At 45.5% G+C, this 19,115-nt stretch overlaps 3 protein-coding genes across 3 annotated transcripts; 2 read left to right on the top strand and 1 right to left on the bottom strand.

Annotated features, from left to right (window-relative positions):
• The first annotated feature begins 2,883 nt into the window (after positions 1–2,883).
• On the top strand, positions 2,884–4,098 carry LOC112271117. Its single transcript, XM_024460127.1, has 3 exons — positions 2,884–2,888; positions 3,005–3,163; positions 3,259–4,098. The coding sequence occupies exons 2-3, from the start codon at positions 3,017–3,019 to the stop codon at positions 3,793–3,795; spliced, it is 684 nt and encodes a 227-aa protein (XP_024315895.1). The 5' UTR covers positions 2,884–2,888; positions 3,005–3,016; the 3' UTR covers positions 3,796–4,098.
• Positions 4,099–4,863: 765 nt separating this feature from the next.
• LOC100844878 (NADH dehydrogenase [ubiquinone] 1 alpha subcomplex subunit 1) lies at positions 4,864–7,204 on the bottom strand. The gene is made up of 3 exons (XM_003568182.3): positions 6,987–7,204; positions 6,804–6,887; positions 4,864–5,109 (listed from the first exon to the last, which is right to left on the bottom strand). The coding sequence occupies exons 1-2, from the start codon at positions 7,092–7,094 to the stop codon at positions 6,804–6,806; spliced, it is 192 nt and encodes a 63-aa protein (XP_003568230.1). The 5' UTR covers positions 7,095–7,204; the 3' UTR covers positions 4,864–5,109.
• An 8,138-nt stretch (positions 7,205–15,342) lies between these two features.
• On the top strand, positions 15,343–18,947 carry LOC100845184 (KH domain-containing protein SPIN1). The gene is made up of 7 exons (XM_003568183.4): positions 15,343–15,645; positions 15,814–15,902; positions 16,175–16,338; positions 17,386–17,499; positions 17,622–17,738; positions 17,902–18,045; positions 18,477–18,947. Exons 1-7 carry the CDS (start codon positions 15,551–15,553, stop codon positions 18,636–18,638), a joined length of 885 nt encoding a protein of 294 aa, XP_003568231.1. The 5' UTR covers positions 15,343–15,550; the 3' UTR covers positions 18,639–18,947.
• The last annotated feature ends 168 nt before the right edge of the window (positions 18,948–19,115 follow it).

Here is a 19,115-nt window from a genome sequence, read left to right on the forward strand (position 1 = left end):
TTCTGTATAATCTCGGTGTACGTAGATGATTTGAATATCATCGGTACACCTCAGGATATTGAGGAAGCAAGTTCCTACTTGAAGTCGGAATTTGAGATGAAGGATTTGGGTAAAACCAAGTTCTGTTTAGGTTTGCAACTGAAACATTCCCATGATGGGATTCTAGTGCACCAGTCTACCTACACTCAAAAGGTGTTGGAAAGATTTGGATTTGACAAGGCATATCCTTCAAAGACTCCCATGATTGGGCGGTCATTACAGCAAGACAAGGACCCTTTCAGGCCGAAAAAAGAGAGGGAGGAAGTTCTGGGTTCAGAATTTCCTTACCTGAGTGCTATTGGAGCACTCATGTACCTCACGAATTGTACACTGTCGGACATTGCGTTCGCCGTCAATTTGCTGGTTAGGTACAGCTTTGAACCTACGAAAGGTGTTAAGGATGTCTTTCGATACCTGCAAGGGACCAAAGATCTTTGGCTATTTTATAGAAGGAATCAAGACCTATCTTTGATAGGCTATGCCGATGCTAGGTATTTGTCGGACCCGCATACATCCAAGTCTTAGACTGGATATTTTTTCTATGTGGTGGAACTACTGTTACATGGAAATCATCAAAGCAAAGTCTTGTATCGACTTCGACGAACCACTAGGAAATCATAGCGCTATATGAAGCATCACGTGAGTGTGTATGGCTTCGACGGATGGTTCGCCACATTCAGCAGACCTGTGGGCTGAACACCGGCAGATCCCCACCATTATCTATGAAGATAATGCAGCTTGTGTTGCACAAGTACAAACGGGTTATGTGAAGAGTAATCTCACCAAGCATATAAATCCTAAGTTTTTTCTATGCACATGAGTTGTAAAAGATGAACGAGGTAAATGTCTTGCATACTAAGTCGTGTGAAAATCTTACTGATTTGTTCACTAAGTCACTACCGGCATCCACCTTTGAAAGGTGTGTGCGTGGAATCGGTATGTTGAGACTTAGGGAAATGCAAGGTTCAGGGGAAGATACTTCACATACTCATCGATAAATCTTGATCATGGCGATCAAGTACTCATCTTGGAGATTGAGTAGGTTGTACTCTTTTTCCCTCGGCGAGTTTTCTTATGTTTCTCGCATGAGGTTTTTAACGAGGCAATCTGTGCAATATAGCAACGTATCCTATGCGCTCTTTGTCCATGTGTTTTTCTCACTGGGTTTTTTCGGAGTTTTTGAGGCATATGGTATACGGGTATCGGCCCAAGGGGGAGTGTTGGGGAACCGATCGTTGGGGTGAGAGGGCCACCGAAGCGTGCGCACCCCTCCACCCCTGAAGAATCGTTTCCCCACAACGTTAAGTTTTGGGCCTTATCTCTTTAACCTAGTTGGACCATCTAGTTTATATAAAAGAGAGGAGGCTACCCCTTGCACGTACTGTTGAGATCAGAAATTAATAAAGAGCTTTTGTTCCCTTCTACTCACTGATGTTCATCTATTTTACTGTACTTCGTGATTGTATGTATGATTGAATCCTTCAAATACTGGGACCGGCTAGCCGGCAGATTGCACAACAGTTTCCTTTCCTTGCGCCCCGTGGCCTCCTCAAAACGCGGGCGAGTTCGTTACGAAATAAACGGCCATGGCACGCCCACCGCTCCGAGCCCGTCCCTGGAACGGAAGCCGCCTAGGGTAGGGCAGGGACGACCCCATCTAACAGCGGCAGCGGCGCGATCGAGCACGATCGAGCACCACAGCCAGCGGCGGAGATCGATGGCGTACCGACGCAAGCAGCAGGGTGCGATCCAGCGGTCGGCCACCTTCGTCGAGGACCACCGCCACGCGCCGTCGCCGGGCGACCCCGCCACCGCGTCCCCGCGCGCCACCCGCTTCGCCGACGACAGCCGCCGCCCCGGCGACCACCGCTCCTCCCTCGCCGCGCGGGCCCTGCTCGCCTCCGCCTCCTCCTCCTCCCCGCGGGTCTCCCCCCGCAAGTCCCCCCGCGCCGCCCGGCCCAGCGACCCGGCCCAGGTCCGCCGATCCCATCCCTCCCATCTCATCGAGAATTACCGCCGCCCATGGCCGAACCTGAACGATTTATCTGATCTGCTCTGGGGCGTTGATGAAGGACCCCGTGACCCTGCTGTACACATCGACGAGCGGCGGCGCGAGCAATGACGATCCGAAATCGCATTCCCCTAAGCATTCGGGGCTGTCGCCCAAGCATTCGCCGCTGAAGAAGGACGAGGCGAAGCAAGGGCTGTGGGGGCTCCTGGCGCAGCAAGCCAAGGTGATGCTCGACGAGAACGTCGTCTCCCCCTCCGCGGAGGACGGGAAGAACCACCAGGCTGCAATGGCCACATCCGGAGGAGCCACTCAGGTAACAATTGATTAACAGCTCTGAATTCTGAAACGAAGATTAAGCGGGCCAACCAATGATGCCAGTGTTTCCCGAATAATCTCTTGTACAGCAATCTCCATCTCGATGGTCCTACGACCGAGTCCGGAAGGAGAGCCCCACGTTCCGGAAAGGGTCGGATGGGGGGAAGCTCGACATTGGAACACAACTCAAGAATGCACTCGAGGCAAGCAAACCCCTGACTACAGTTTTATGTGTTATAAAACAGGAAACGCAAGCAGAGATGATTGGTATGATAGATGCTGATACGATCAGATGTACATGGGTGGGTCTGCAGGAGGGCCTGCAGCTGCAAGGGACAATGGCGGGGGAGAGCAGGACGCCGGCGGTGGCGGCTGCGGCTGGCAGGAAGAAGCTGCAGATCAGGAGGAAGGCGTGCAGCGCCGACATGCGGAGCGCCGGCAACCTGAACCTGGCCACCCCGGAAATGGCGCCGATGCAGACGGATTTGGAGTCGACCCAGATCAAAGCTTCTCGCGACGTAAGGTGCCTCTGCTTGCTGCTCGTGCATGCGTGTTTGTTGTGTCCGTGTTAATTTGGGGTTTGCTCGCTTCGATCGATCGGGCGTCGATGAAACAAGGGCTGCTTCACCATATGATCAGGTAGCGAACGTGATGGCGACCAAGGTGAAGCTGCTGCAGCGGGAGCTCAAGACGGTCAAGGCCGACCTGGCATTCTCCAAGGAGCGGTGCGCGCAGCTGGAGGAGGAGAACCGCCTGCTCCGGGACGGCAAACACGACGCCGTCGCCGACGAGGACCTGGTAACTCTTCCTTTGACTTGCCCGAATGATCTAATCCCCGTCTATGCATGTCTGAGAACACGTACGGTTGCTTAATTTGCTTCGGCTGGGGGCAGATACGGCAGCAGCTGGAGACGCTGCTGGAGGAGAAGGCGCGGCTGGCGAACGAGAACACGCTGTACGCCAGGGAGAACGGGTTCCTGCGGGACGTCGTCGAGCTCCACCAGCTCAACATGCAGGACATGGTCAGCCTCCACGAGGACACGATCGAGGAAGAAGAAGACCAATACGATGAAGACGAGGAAGATGCCGATGACCAGTCCATCTGTTCTCCATTCTGCGTGGAGCACGCTATGCCACCTACCCCGAGCACTCCACCCCAGTCGCCCGCTCTTTTTCACGCAGACGACAATGCTGCGGCGACCCCCTTGCCGTCGCCCTCCTTTCGCGCCGAGAACGCGCAGGTGTTGAGGATGGACAGCTGCAGAGATGCCACCTTCGCCGCTTCTGGGTCGCCCTTGCGCCGTAGCTCCAAGGAAGAAGATGGCTCGCAGCAGCAGACAACGCCAACCCAACGGAGCTTCGAGGATGATAATTGTTCGACAGAGATGACTGACAAACGGCCAATGGGAACTGCTGGAGCAATGTTGTAATGCATGTAGAGGATACCTTCTGTCCAATTTCTTACGTTGTCCAATGTAACTCCTAGTTCATCTGATCACGGTGAGAATACATTCTCAACACTTAATTTGACCATCTTATCCGATCATTCCTTCCGTGGTCATTATTTCTTTCTCGTGGAGTCAAGAATGGGGTGAGGACCATGCCTCCGGATTTTTGTTTACATATTATTTTTGGTAATGAATCTAGCTATTTCATTTCGTGTCATATAAACCACATATTAGCATAGCATTTCTTGGTCAAAACCTAATCTTAACGAAACATAGTACTTTCTCCGTTTGGGTTTTATAAGGCTGCTATTGAAATTTGTGTCACACTTTGACCAACAATTATTTAAATTATATTTAGTAGTTCTTTAGTGTATACATAAAAGTTACTCCCTCCGATTCATATTAATTATCTCAAATTTGCCCAAATGTGGATGTATCTATGCCTAAAATGCGTCTAGATACATGTAATATTTCAACAATTAATATGGATCGGAGGGAGTATAACATTAGAAAGAGTTATTCAATACGAATCCAACAATATATCTTTTGTGCTGCAATAATCTTATGTTGCCAATGTAATTATTGGTCAAAGTTTGGCATAAAATTTTGTGTGGCCCTATAAACCCAAATGGAGGGAGTATACCTTATATTATAGAATGGAGTGGGTAGTGTACATGAGTTAGGCAAACTCTTTGAACCCTAAGCCTTAAAAAAAACAGTAAGAAATGCACCAACAGTGCAATAAGGAACCAAAATTTAAGTACGCGATGAGTGGCAAGTGTTGAAGCAATGTGCTTGGATTATACACCAGCTCGCTCAGGCTCACCCAGCCATCCAGGTGAACCAAAGAGGCTCTTGTTGCCGGGCTGTTCTTTACAGAACAAATCATTCTTGCAGACCAGCTATTGCTGCTTATTTCTGGTCATAACGACTGACCTGAAACATATGGATCCCAAGAACAGGTTGATAAGTACATACTAGTAACCTCAACTCTTTCCTCATGAAACAGATAGGTAAGAACAGGTAGGGGTAAATATGCCAATCAAGACCAGACACAAAACAACACTTTACTCATGAAAGAGGTCAGGGGGGAGAAATGACACATAATTCAGCAATGAAACCAACTTTGTTTGATCAAACAGATTTCAGATACACATTATTCATCCAATCTTCGAAATTTTTGTAAGCGGAAAATAAAGCCCTGGTTCCCAGTATACATGGAAACTAAACATCAATAGTTCTGGGCCTCTGAACGAGCTTCGCCACCATCCAAAAAGATCAATGTTGATCAATGTCCTACAAAAACAAGCACTACTGTTTCAGTGGATATGCATATTACATTAAGTTAATGGTTAACCCACAAGCATGTGCAGGCATCATCAAAATAAATGGATAGAAGAAAAATACATGCAGATGCATAAACAAAGAGAAATGAAGGTGCTATTTTCAGAGTCACTCCTAGCTCAACCTACCCTGCTGCAGAACTAAGCCACACAAGTCACAGTTTTTATGAGATAGATGGTAAATTTTCATTGCCAGCATGAGAAAGACCAAACAGAGCACATAACATATACGTCATGAAACCCACTCGTCTGAGGCTCTGTTTGCAGAATATCAAAATGGAGAACTTCCATCAGACAAATTTGTTCCAGATTAAAAAAAATATCAATAACTTCCGACAATACACAAACAGAAATTATAAGAAGTGCTATTGATTAAGAAGCCGCGCTGAGATGAAAGAGAAAAGGGACTGAAGATTATCAGACATCTGTAGTCCCAGTCTGGTTATTATTAACACATGCATATAATAGGCAAATTAAAGTAGAAAGATATAATAGAAATCTGAGTGACTGCCCCACAGACATGAAAAGGTGAGTTAATATCTGTTGCGAGCAACCAATTCATGCAATCAAACTGAATTTGCCAACACAAATCTCGTGGTGAGCAGTGTGATGTCAATATCAGTTGTTGACAGAAATGCAATAGAAAAGAGAAAGGTACAACTTTTTCAAATAAAGCTATCAAGTCATGAGCTTCTAAAAACAGTATTTTATTATTCAGATGATGGTAATGTTAAGCAGTAAACAGTTAAACAAAGAACCATCATCAGCACTAGTGTTATTCATGGATTGCAGGTTGAATGCATAGTAAGGACAAAACTACTAAGGAAAACAAGAAACAACTAGGCAATCACAAGATGACGATAAGAAATAGAGAACAAGAACATTGTAACATGAACTAGAGGGGTTCAAGAGATCATGGTTTCTGTTTTTCGAGCCTTTGTACGATTCAGCTGGGTCAAAGCCTGCATGGTTTACTAGAACTGGAGAGATTGTAGATAGATATTGTTGTCTACATCGTAATTGTTACAAAAAAGAGAAAACAGGCTGCAGAAACAGAACAAGTTTTCTTTTCAATACAATGACCGGAGAACAGAAACAGAGGAAGGTGCACACCCCAAAGTATCACTTCATCGCCCCAAAACCCAATGACATTACATTTATGCCATCACATAGGAGGTTGATATGCTCTACAATTGTCCAAACTAGCACTACATTCGCATAACGCAAGAACACAACCTGTAGCATCACTTCCCTAGAAAAGTTGCAACTATCTCCGAATAACAACCAAATAAGAAATCCAGAACAAGTCTAGCACATCGCAATTCAATTTTCGCAAGCATAACAACGGCCCTGGAGCATGCTGAAGTCCAGTAATCTACAAGACTACAACACACTAACAATTAACCATGGCAATCCGACTGTCGAGAAATGTGCAAATTCCCACCAGAAACTCCCAATTTTTAACTGGCTGTCAAAATCCCCGTATCCAACAACAAAAGGGTACTACTCTGACCTAACACCAGCCCCAAATCGAGCTCAGACCCTAGAATTCCAACACGAAGCCAAGCCCCCGGAAACCAACCAGAGGCCACCGTAGCAGCTCTAGATAGCATATACCGGCGGCATGGGATGGGATCAGATCCGCACCTAGTTGCCGGATGGCTGGTCGACGAGCTTCTTGTCACGGCGCTCCATGGCGACGTCCCACATGTCGTTCCCGATGTGCTTCGGCTGCATCCAACACAGGGAAAACCGCACGGAACGGGGGCCTCAGCACGAGAGATTCGGATCGGGAGAGAGAGAGGAAAAGGGGAGGGGGAACAGCGGTACCCTGCCGTGCGCGGCCCTGTGGATGTAGTACTGGGCGTTGCCCATGATGCAGAGAAATCCGCCGATGATGCCCAGCGGCAGCATGGCCTCCAGCCAGTGGAACCTCATCGCGAACCGGACGGGGAGACGGCGGACGGGGACGGCGACGGCGAGATTTCCGATCCTTCGCGATCCGCGAGCTATCCAAGCAGGTTGAGGAACTGGGGCGAACAGGCGGTTCAAGGCCTTGTGTGGGTGGAGAATATTGGGCCAGACTGATACCTGGGCCGAGATCCAAGGCTCAGTCCAGATGTGCACCGTGACCGAGTTTTCGAGGTGCAAACAGGACCCAGAAATGATAACCAAATTTAGACAAATTTTACTTTGAAACAAATAAAATATCGGGCATATGCTGCTCCAAAAAAAAATACTGAGTTGGACATTTGGCATTCCTAGTCTTATTGACATGTGACCCCAACTAGTGAGGGCTCGTTCATTTCAACCCTAACCATATCAATCCAGGGCGAATGATAGAGAATGAGAGAGATTTTAGTTTATTTTTCCCACAGTCCCTTCTGTTCCCCTTCAATCCAAGGGGATTTACAGTGAACCGAACGAGAAGCGAGGAATATTAAGCTAACTCATCTTGACTTGTTAAGCTCGCTAAGTTAACAAACCAACTCTTAACCTCCATCTCGGCTAAATTGAATAAACATTAACTGTTAGTAACTGTTAAGCTCATCATTTTGGACAAATCACAAACGTGAGCAAATATATACAACCAGATACACATCGATGCTTCTCGGAAGAAACAATTTTGCAAGGATATCGATCGTTTTGAATACTCCTTGACTCAATTTTGCAAGAAGAAACAAATCACAAACGTGAGTAGCATACAAGCTAAAGAAGTCAAAAGCTTGTACTATAATGTCACAAGCTAAAGAAGTCAAACGATCACTCAGCAAGTCAACTAGGAGCTTGTTACTCCTTGACTCTTTTCTTTCGGAGAAACGCAACAAGTTAAAAAGGCCAACTCAACTCCTGAGTGTCCGAATTCGATCGAGGATGAATATTCTAGCGAGCTAGCAATCGTTCAGCTTGTGAGTATCGAGTCATTTTTCCACGCCTTATCCCAATATCCACATGTCATCGAGACATTTTTCTAGCGATATGATTCTGTAGAGCCGCATGCAGTATGCTGCAAGACGATTTAGGTGTAAAGGGCAAGTGAAATGCAGTATTGGATTAAAGTGCGGATTGGAATTACCCTTTGCATGCTTTACCAACGATCAGTCATCTCGATCAGCCTGCACCGGGCCCGCGAGGAGTGCTTTGGTCATGGAACCCAGCGGTTGGGAGTTGGAACTTGGAACTGGGTGTTCTTTTGTGAACACGAAAACAAGACGACGGAGAAAGGGAAGAGGGATCCGGGGTGCGGTGGGTGACAAATAAACAAGGGCTCCTGGATCCGTGCCAAAAGCCCACAAAAATATTGCTAATTTGCACGAAACAAGAGCATGGAAAGCTAGAGTAGGGAGTGCTGGGACGACCGATGGAGATGGCGCTTTTGTCTTGGGCCAGGCGCCCCCCCGGGCTGTGACAACAAGGTGTGCTTGTCGTCGCAGCGTAGCGTAATTATCCCCGTATGCCGTCTCAGGATCGTCCTGCTACTACGCTTTTCTGCCCAGTTTTCTGCCGTCGAGGATGATCCTACTTTACCAGTCACGATATTTACTGTATTTTTACAATTACTCACCGTGTCCAGACTCCAGACCTACAGGGCGGGCCGGGCGACACCGGGCCACGCTCGATCAATCCGTTCCATGCCCCCTAGAGGCTAGAGCTCGATCTGCTGCGCGAATTAGCCAATGGCGAAGCACTCATGCGGTCACCACGACGTGCACACACCTGCCTCCCAACACGCGCTGCCGCGTACTCTCGGCCCAGACACCAGAGCATCCTATGCATGCCTTTTTCCTTGCAATCCTTCACCAAGAAAGAAAGGCGACGGCGCAGGGACAGACAGGGGCATGCATGCACGTGCTGGTGACACGAACGCCCCCGTGCACGCGCCAGCCGCTAGAATCCCTGAATCCGGCCGGGGCGATTCCGCGGTTCCCCCGTGGAGTTGCATGTGCGCATACTGTTCTCCCCCTCTGTACGGACGCTGGCCCCCCCTCCCCGGTTTTTACAATCAGCGATCCCGTGCACGTGTCGGAGTCGAGACGGAAGAGTTTCCTTGCCACTCCCTCCGTCACAACTTACGAGACACGCCCGCGTCTCAAAATTATTAATTTAACTATCAAAATATAAATTATATGATGTAAAAATCATATCATTAGAAAGTTTATTTGATTACGAATCTAATGAAACATTTTTTATGAAATATAATTTAGACTTTGCTAGTTAAATTTATAATGTTGTAATGCGTGCGTGCCTTATATATTAGGACGGAGGGAATACGATTTTTTTCAACGAGTTCGGGACTGTACATGTGCTCCGTCTCCATTTATTTTGTGGGGTGTTCGATCGGTTTAGAGACCGGCGACGTACGTGTTTCCCCCCGGCTGGGCCGGCTCGACGAGTTTTTCTTTTTCCTCGAAAAAACGTGGCCTCGTTTGTACGAAGACCTAAACGGGATCCTTGCTTTCTTTACAACCGCGACGAGAACGCAGACCCCGTTAGTTAGCATGCATGCACACACAATGTTCTTTCAAGACTAGTTCATCCGTCACCGAGCTCACGAGTACTAGGCGTCTCACTAGCGGTGGACACTGGAAAAATAATTCGCTTTATCGACACAGACATGGTGTTGGCGGTGAGATTTATCCCTGATGCCACAAACAAAGTCTTTATTTATGTGGCGAATTGAAGGCTTAAAATCTATTCTTAAAACGTAAGATTAAAATGTCTCGTGCATGCATGAATTCTGAGGGATAAAGGAAATCAAATCACGTGGATTCGCAAACACAGTCCTTTGGATGCTTCACGAATTTTGCTAGAATTTCAAGTGTCTAATCTATTGCTAGAAATCATATGAAATCAGTCTGTACGAATGCAGTTCATACCTCACCGCTTCATTCCCTTGATGATCCAAAGACCTCTATTTAAGGATTAAAAACTTCTGAACTTCCTATAGAAATCCTTTAATTCAAAGAGACCGTAAGCTGATTTTCGGAACTCAGGGTCACCCTTCTGTGTAAATTAAGCTAGTTTTCAGCAAAGAATGAGGACTTTCGTTTTGTCGTGCGGTCGTTTTAGACTACGATGTCTGGTGTATCCTAAGCATTTCTTCCGTCGTCGTCACGAATAGTACAGGTACCTACAATGAAACAAGAAAGCCTTTACAAGTAATTAAGTACTCTTTGCCAACCGTCAAAATCATCATACCTGCAGACAAAACACTGTCCACCTTAAATGAAACATCAAATTCTCAATTCCCATTGGCGAGATGGACACGAGCCACACATACGGGGACTTCCCGTACACAATGATTGCGCATCTGCACGTGCCAAATTAAACTTGCGATGGAGTAATTTATTTTACAACCCGTGTTTCATGTTTGAGATTTTCAATGCTAGCTGCAAGGATCATATTTATTGATGGATGGGAGCCTCGATGTGTTCGAGGTGGAGCACGCCTGCACACGCACTGGGGCTCGCCTTGTCGTCTGCCCTTGATTGACGTAGCTGCTTTTATTTTTTAGCAGAGATTTTCGACGCTTTTGATTACTCCCTCCATCCCCATAGTATGAGAGGCAGGCATGCATATATAAATTTTCAATTTGATTAACTAAATACATATGTTTTTAACAAAAAAAACATCATTGAATTCGTTATCAAAAGAACTTTCTAACGATATAATTTTTATATTATTTAATTTATATTTAGTTAGCTAAATTAACGATCTAGTGATGCGTGCACGGCTCATATTATGGGACGGAAGGAGTACGCACATGCCATCCAATGTGTCACTTATGCTGTCATACCACGTGTACATGACTAGCTAATATCGACCATATGCAGAATGATGCGCACTCTATTCAAAATGTAAGGCATAATCTTTTTTTAGGAAAAGATGGTCGATTTCTGTCATTCAATTAAAGAGGAAAACACTGTACAGGAGAGGGGATCAGTCAAAGAAAAGGAAAAAAACACCCTGGCATGGATCGAGCTAATCTCCCGGATCCAAAGAGCACGCCCGGATCCTCTTGGTAATCTTCCCAAACTAAGTGAACAACTTGCAAGGCCGTCAAGGCTGCGCCCTTGAAGATCTTTCTGTTTCGCTCCTTCCGAATGCCCCACCATGTGTAGACAAGCCGGCCACTAAGCTCCCGCTTGGGCCGCTTGGGGAGCCCACGAATGATGCCATCCCACAGGTCGTTGATGGAGTCGGAAGCCGTAAAGGTGATCGGAGGCATCTGGCACCAAGATTGGACAAGGTTCCAGACATCACGGAAGAAGGAGCAGTCCATGCAAATGTGGTGAATTGTCTCGGGGTGGATGCGGCATAACTGGTAGATTGGGTTATGAGGCCCTTGCCGGATGGCGAGGTTGTCCGCAGCGAGGATTTTCCCATGGGACAGCGTCCATGCGAAGAATTTGCATTTAGGTTCGGCCCGGGCCTTCCAAAATATCGTTTATTAATTTGTACTCAGTGGCATGAGTACATTTTTTTTCACCTGGGATTTCTCCCCTTTCCATTACTTAGAACGGAAATAAAGCAGTTTCGGTTGTCAACAGACACGGGGTCGAGGGGAAGAAAGCAGTGCACAACTATCCTAACCTAGAACAAGAAACCCGCTGACCGATCTCTGCAATCAGAGATCGACTACGGGACGAAAACCTGTCTCCTACACTACCGACCAGCCAGGTTCAGACAACGGCTCATACAGAGTTTGAGTTCACAAAGCGACGCAGCACCGGAATCAAAATAACGAGAAGTGTCAACAGCGACACGCACAATCAGCCAAAGGTCGTTCCAGCTCCAAACGTCGCGCCTCAGGCACTAGGTTCACTAAGTCAGCAGCATGCGCACCTTCTCCCGTCTGTCGCATTATGGCTTGAGCATTTGCCACTAGCCGGCGAGCACCACCCCGCATGGTTTCAACATCGGCACCTTTCTGCAGCCCTGTCCAACACAGCAGATAAAAGCCAGTGGAAAACACTATTTCGACGAGGGAGCGTAAGCGATAGTGATCAAACGTAACCATATTTCTGCAGTTCCAAATAGCTCAGGTAACCTTTATCGACCATATGCAGAATGATACTCACTCTGTTTCAAAAACTTTATGAAGTTTAACCAACCTTACAACAATACATATCAACATCCATGTTGTCAAATGAAAGACACTAAATACATTGTGAAATATATTTACATATCATATTGGTTTGACATTGTACATCATCATACTTTTTGCTATGAGTTCGTTCAAACTTTAGAAAAATTGACAATTAACAAAAGTTATACGTCCGACATTTTGAAACAGAGCGAGTAATTTGTAGGTCGTTGATCGTCTTTTTGACGGCAAAAATACCTAGATAAGGTAAACTGATCCTTGTGGCACACCTGACCACACGACAATACACTGATCAACTTAACGACATAATTTTTTTTTTCGAAGAACGACATAAACACACCATATTAAAAATGTGGTAGGTCCACACGAAAGGTTACTGGCGGGGAACAACACTCTGGTGTAGGCCGTAGAACAAAATTGGGCCACCATGCATCTTTGAGTCTTTGACAATGTCGATCTCCTCGAAATTCATCTAATTTGAGGGCGTAGGACAACAAAAATTTAAGTCCTAATTTGAGGGCGCCATTCATCTCCCCCGGCCGGCTCCATGGCGTGGCGCCGTGCGTGCAGTGTTATACTCCGTAACTCGGCGGTGGTCGCAGACTCCCATACGGCCATGCTCCCCCGGTTCGATGCATTTGTGTGTAAGTTGGTCCAATTCCCCCATTTCGGTGAACCACAAACTCCAAATGGCACCGACTGATTGCTGCACAGAGTCAGATGCTTGAAGCGGGTGATGCCGGCCATGTGCTACGTACTATGGACCAGTTTCCATCATACTGCATGCGACATCTTCCTGCAGCTAGCTATAGTTACTTGCAGTAACAGATACTAGTCTGCAACTGTCATTTTCAACGTACAAAGCAGAAGAAGGGCAATTAGTTAATGGGGGTATAGTTCTCTCCTTGCAAATTGGATATGTACTGGAGTACTAGTCTATACTACTATGAGTACTTAATTTTTTTCTGGCAAAACTAGATTACACGTATGATTACTCCAAACCGTAGAGTCACAGATACGTATACCAGCAAGAAACATATACCATTTTGGTTTAAAAGATTCATTTTTTAACAGGAGCCGAGAAGCCTCGGCCTGTTAATTAAACAATACTCCCTCTCATTCATAATAAGCGTTGGAAATTTAGTACAAAATTAGTACTCCCTCTGCCATTAAAAGTGTCGCCCACTTATTATTATAAAATTCGTACTAACTGGACGACATTTTTTATGGATCAGAGAGAGTATAAATTTGTATTAAATTTCTGACACTTACGTGGATCGGAAGGAATAGAAATTAAACTCTAGAAAATTTCTCAACAACTAACTATCATGGAATATTACAACCCACGGTCACCCACCCCCTAAGAGGAAAAAGTACATCAATTTTGCTCATGTGTGTCATCATCATCACTCGTCACCCTTAACCTAGCGACATTCACTTTGCTTAGACAATCATTGACAACACAATTCTACAATAGCTGCACAAATCCTACAACGGCCCATGCCAACAGTTAGCCACACACGACAATGTGAAGCAGCTTTGGTTCCGATGATACTTAAGCTTCGAGAGAAATACATTATACAAGGCTTGCGCCACAGAGCACGGTAGATGGATCGCTTACCGCATGTCATCCACCCGCTTACCACCTAGAAGACGGCACGGTAACTCTGATCTTAGAGTGGCAAAGGGAAGCATGAGACGTAACGAGCACAATGAAGATTATAAAAAAAGAATCATAATGCATGTTTACAAGACTATTATTACTTTAATGAAGTGGCGTACGGGACGTCGCTCATTAGGGGTATTCTTGCGAAGTACATGATCTCATCTCTAGGGGTATTCCTTTTCTTTGAAAGGCGGAAGCAAACCTTCACAAACTCTTTAGGTAAAATTCACAAGTTTGGAGGTTCATGATCGACTCCAATTGTTTAGAAGTCCCCAAACTTCAAGAGTGACAAGCAGGATGAAAAACTCGAAGAGGGGAACAAAGTTTGCTCGGTTTGGATCTAAAATCTCCCTCCAAAATCTTGGTGCTCTTCTTTGGATATGAAAGGAAAGGAATAATAATGTCGGGGTCGATAACGAGGAAAACAAAATGAGGAGTGAGGGTTAAATACCTGACCCCCAAGTCAAACTGTTGCAGTGCAATTTTGGCATGGCCAGGCCGGACAACCAATGTGATAGAAACTTGTTACTCATACTCGAGAACTCTTGAAGCATGAACGCAACCAAATCTCAACGTGTAGGTTATTTTTTCCACTAAGCTATGTATTGTGACACAAACATGCATCTTGGGGCCATCGACTCAACACGAGATTCAAACAGTACTACTGTCTAGTGTAATGTAGAAGCCAGGTACCACCCGGCCGGATACAAACAAATAACAGCTATACCGCATGATGCAAATACATCTTTATAGCTATCATCAACTTCAGTAACGTGCATGAGGCTGTCATATCTTTTTCGATGTGCTGTGAAGCAAATATGTCTCGAGCCATTTATCACCATAGTAACGTGCATGACGCTACCATACCTTCAAGACACGGTGCGGTGCAAACATTTATGCAGCTGTCATCAATATAGTAATGTGCACGAGACTGCGATATCTTGGCGATACGCCGTGACGCAAGCACGCCTCTAGCTTTCAATGAACCACAATATATGCCACGACAATCTAGAAGGACGGTACTCGCGAACTCTAGAAACCCACGAAGGCTGCAACTTTTTTTAAAAGATAAAAACGTTCGGGAAAAAGACAAACAAGACTATCCATAGGTGGCAAATTAAAGACAATTTTGCATCCAGCACTAAACATTAGGTAGGAGATTGGCAAAACATGAAAAATCTTTGATGCACATCAATTTACTCCAGATTTTACAGGTACGCACGGCATCAATACATGCCTCTTCTCTGAATGCAATTTATTGAGTCGTGAGATGGACATCTCTGGTAAAACGCGGACACTGTCAATGCAGGAAATAGCAAGTAGTAGGCCGGTGCGTATCTCGCGGCTGCCCCTGGGCGTTATAAACCCTAGCGCGGCGGAGGCAAAGATACGCAGGGCAGGGAGAAGGGGGGAGGGAGGGATCGGACGTCGTGCGCCGCGCAGGGTTTTGCCGAGATTTTCCTAAAAAAGGGTATCGCCACCGTACCGAGAAAAGAAAAAGAATACGAGGCGAAGGAACACACAAACACCTCTCCTCGCCTCGCCTCTCCCTTCCTTCCTCCTCATCTTCCTCCCGTTCGGTTCCCTAACGATTGGTACCTGAGGCCGCCCGCCGCCGCCATGGACGGCCTGCACGGCGCGGACGCCTACTTCTCCCCCGGGAGGGCCATGTCGCCGCAGGTGCGGCCCCCTGCCGGGCCGCCGGACATAGGCAGGTAAGGACGGTCGACGCTGAGATTGGGTTTGTTTCGAAAGATTGGTTCTTTTTGTGTGATTGTTTGGTGGACGGCCCTTCTGAATTGGTGTCCTCTGTTCTTCTCTCTTGCCTGCCCGGGTCGTCGGATTGGATGGCGATGGATTGGATTGCGTCGGTGGCGCGGCAGCCAGTACTTGGCGGACTTGTTGCAGGAGCACCAGAAGCTGGGGCCGTTCACGCAGGTGCTACCAATCTGCAGCAAGCTGTTGAGCCAAGGTGAGACGCTCGATTCCGTTCGTGGCCGCCGGTGTTTAGCATTCTTTGGATTAGATTGGAATTTTTGTCCATGCTGATTCGTCGTCGCCTGATTGCTCTTATTCGCCTCTGCTTGATGCAAACTTGCTCCCTGCCTCTGTGTTGGTTTCTAGGCAGCCTTCAAAATATGTACTAGCTTGATTCATACGAAAGACTCTGTATTTTCTAAAGTGCCAGCAAGTTTTTCATGTACCTTTCGTGCTAATGCTGATGTTTGCTGTTTGTACACACAGAGATAATGCGGGTTTCCTGCCTGCTTCGCCCGCACCAACATGGTCTTGGGGAGTTCGAAAGGTTGCCACCGATGGCAAGTCCAAACCAGATGCATCATCCATCGCCCCCAATGTCTAATTTCTGCGGAAATGGCTTTGGCCCGTGGAATGGGGTGCATCCAGAGGTAATTTGCATTAGTTATCTAACATGGGGATGCTGTGTTCAGTTATCCATAGTGTCTGATCGCATCAGCTGTCAAACCTTTATGGAAAAAAGAATGCTACACATGATCTTGGTGATGGTGATAGGTTACAGTCTAGTATGATAGGTTACAGTCTAGTATATCTTAGGACCCTTTCATAAGTTGCATCCATAATATAATGGGATATTGCAGCATTAAATCGTATATTGTGTCATTACATCATGTTCAGTCATCCTGCTTACATTTAATGATAATTTGGGCGAGATAACTTGCATCCTCATCACATCTGATCTCATCGTATCCTTGGCAATTTAATCTCATCCTTAATCCTATACTGCATTGTATACTTGCCATGAAGAGAGACCTCTTTACCTCTGTTATTAGTGGTTGCTGGATTGCCAAGACTTATTTGTTTTAAATGCACCAGGCCAATAAGTAGCTGTAAATATGTTTGTGCTGATTGATGTAATGCACTTACAGACAAGATATTTTACTGATATTCTGTGTTGTCATATGATGACTGTGGTAAAAATAAGTAATTTTACATGTAAGAAGTTACATATTGCTTAGTATTTCCAAAGTGATGTTTTATGAATTGTGGATGTATATGCTTGCTCCAGAAGGCTAAAACAGGGATAACAACTTGATTTCCTTATTTCTTACCTCTTTTTTAGAAGTCACACTGTTAACTTCCACGAAGAGGCAAATCATATAATTCTTTCTTTATTTCGTGAGAGCTAGCTATTATATTATGCATGTTTCATCCCTTGGTGAAACTTGAAGTGGGCAAATTTGGTGGATTTGTTTTGAAGAAAGACAAACCTGGTTCTTACGATCTGTTAATTACAAAATCATGTTATTTATTGAAAGCATCAGTAAAACCGGAATAACTTTTCCAGAATCATGTTTGAACTTTTTAGTTATTTTTGTCCTACCTGTTTTTACCGGTTACAATGCACTTTCTGTTTCTTATATTATCCTTATGATGTCGTAAGAAGTATAACACATTATAATTCTGTTGTTGATCAGAGGGTGGGTTTTTCTCAAGGACCTGCCGGTTGGCAAGGAGCACCACAAAGCCCCTCTTCTTACATTGTTAAGAAGATCTTGCGGTTGGAAATACCAACAGATACTTACCCTAATGTATGTTCTTATTTCCGTACTTGTAACGTTTATTGGTATAGAATTATTACTTACTCTGCTTGCGATGCGTATTGTTTACTGCTGTATAATCATTAATTACTCTCCTTGCCATTCTTGTTCAGTTCAATTTTATTGGCCGTCTTCTTGGGCCAAGAGGAAACTCGTTGAAAAGGATTGAAGCCTCTACAGGCTGTCGAGTTTTCATCAGAGGGAAGGGCTCAATTAAAGATCCTGGGAAGGTAATGAAGACCCTACTTTTATAGAACCTCACTCCGGGACTTTGCGGATACATAAATGTGGCTGTGTATGCATGTCTGAAAGTTTACTATATCTATAATAAAATTAAGTTTGTATAGTAGGCAACAGGCACTCATCTTCTGTCATTGTTTTCATTTCTTGAAGGAGGAGCAACTCAAAGGACGACCTGGTTATGAACACTTGGATGATCCCCTGCATATCTTGATTGAAGCTGAGTTACCTGCTAATGTCATTGATGCACGACTTGCAAAAGCACAAGAGATCTTAGAAGAATTGTTGAAACCAGTGGTATGCATGCATGTCTCAACTCTAATTTTTTTTTCATTATTCCGCAGCCATTTAACAAAGTAAAAGCTATAACATCCTAACATGGCAACATAAGAGTTACGAGGGTAATGTTCCTACCCCTACCATCATCCCTTATCCAGACATGAATCCCCGAGAAATGAAATTAGCCTTTATGATACTGAAGTGATGAACTGGAACTTTATTGTTTTTGTCTCCCATGTTCCCACCTTCATATTCATAAGTTTATTTTCCTATCACGGCATGTACTACATACTAGTTCACTACTGAAACACACTAGAACTAATGCAATGTTAACCGCTAGTGAAGTATATATAATTGGACACGACGGGACATGCCCACTAGAATAAAATGCCTAGTAAACCCATTTCCTTCTCTGTCTAAATTCCTGTTCTTTCATATTTGGTATGTAGGATGAATCACAAGACTACTACAAGAGACAGCAACTCCGGGAACTTGCCCTGTTGAACTCTCCACTTCGAGAGGAAAGCCCGCATCCAAGCCCACATCCTAGTCCGCATCCAGGCAGTGCTTCTCCCTTCAGCAACGGTGGAATGAAACGGACCAAACAATGACTGCAGAGGCTTGTTCCTCCCCAACTTGACCCCTCCAGAAACTCCTCTCAATCGACGCCCTCACAACATAATTTTTCATGAGCAAGCTTTCATGATGGTGTTGGCTTCGTGTGAATGCGATACCTGTTACTACTAGAATTTTGATCTCCCGTGTGACATTAGCTTATGACTGACTGAGAATGATCCATGAGTAGTGAATCCTCCTCTTTATAATTAGAACATTTGATTTATTTGTTGCTGGTAATACTGAGATATGGTATGTGTGCAAATTCTAAGTTTCTATGGGCTATAGTACCGGGATTTCTCTGACTTTTGTGACATCTTATCTGGGCAGCCAAGGCCCAGGTAGGCCCGAGCCCATATCCCCCAGGTCTGCCCCTTCCTCTCTCTTCGTCTGCTCTCTAGTCCTTCCTCCATCGAAAACCTTCAGATCGAGACAGCCGGCTTGGGCGTCGGCGTGACGGCATGGGGGAGAAG

Source organism: Brachypodium distachyon, chromosome 2, assembly GCF_000005505.3.
Source record: "Brachypodium distachyon strain Bd21 chromosome 2, Brachypodium_distachyon_v3.0, whole genome shotgun sequence".
Lineage (NCBI taxonomy): Eukaryota > Viridiplantae > Streptophyta > Magnoliopsida > Poales > Poaceae > Brachypodium > Brachypodium distachyon.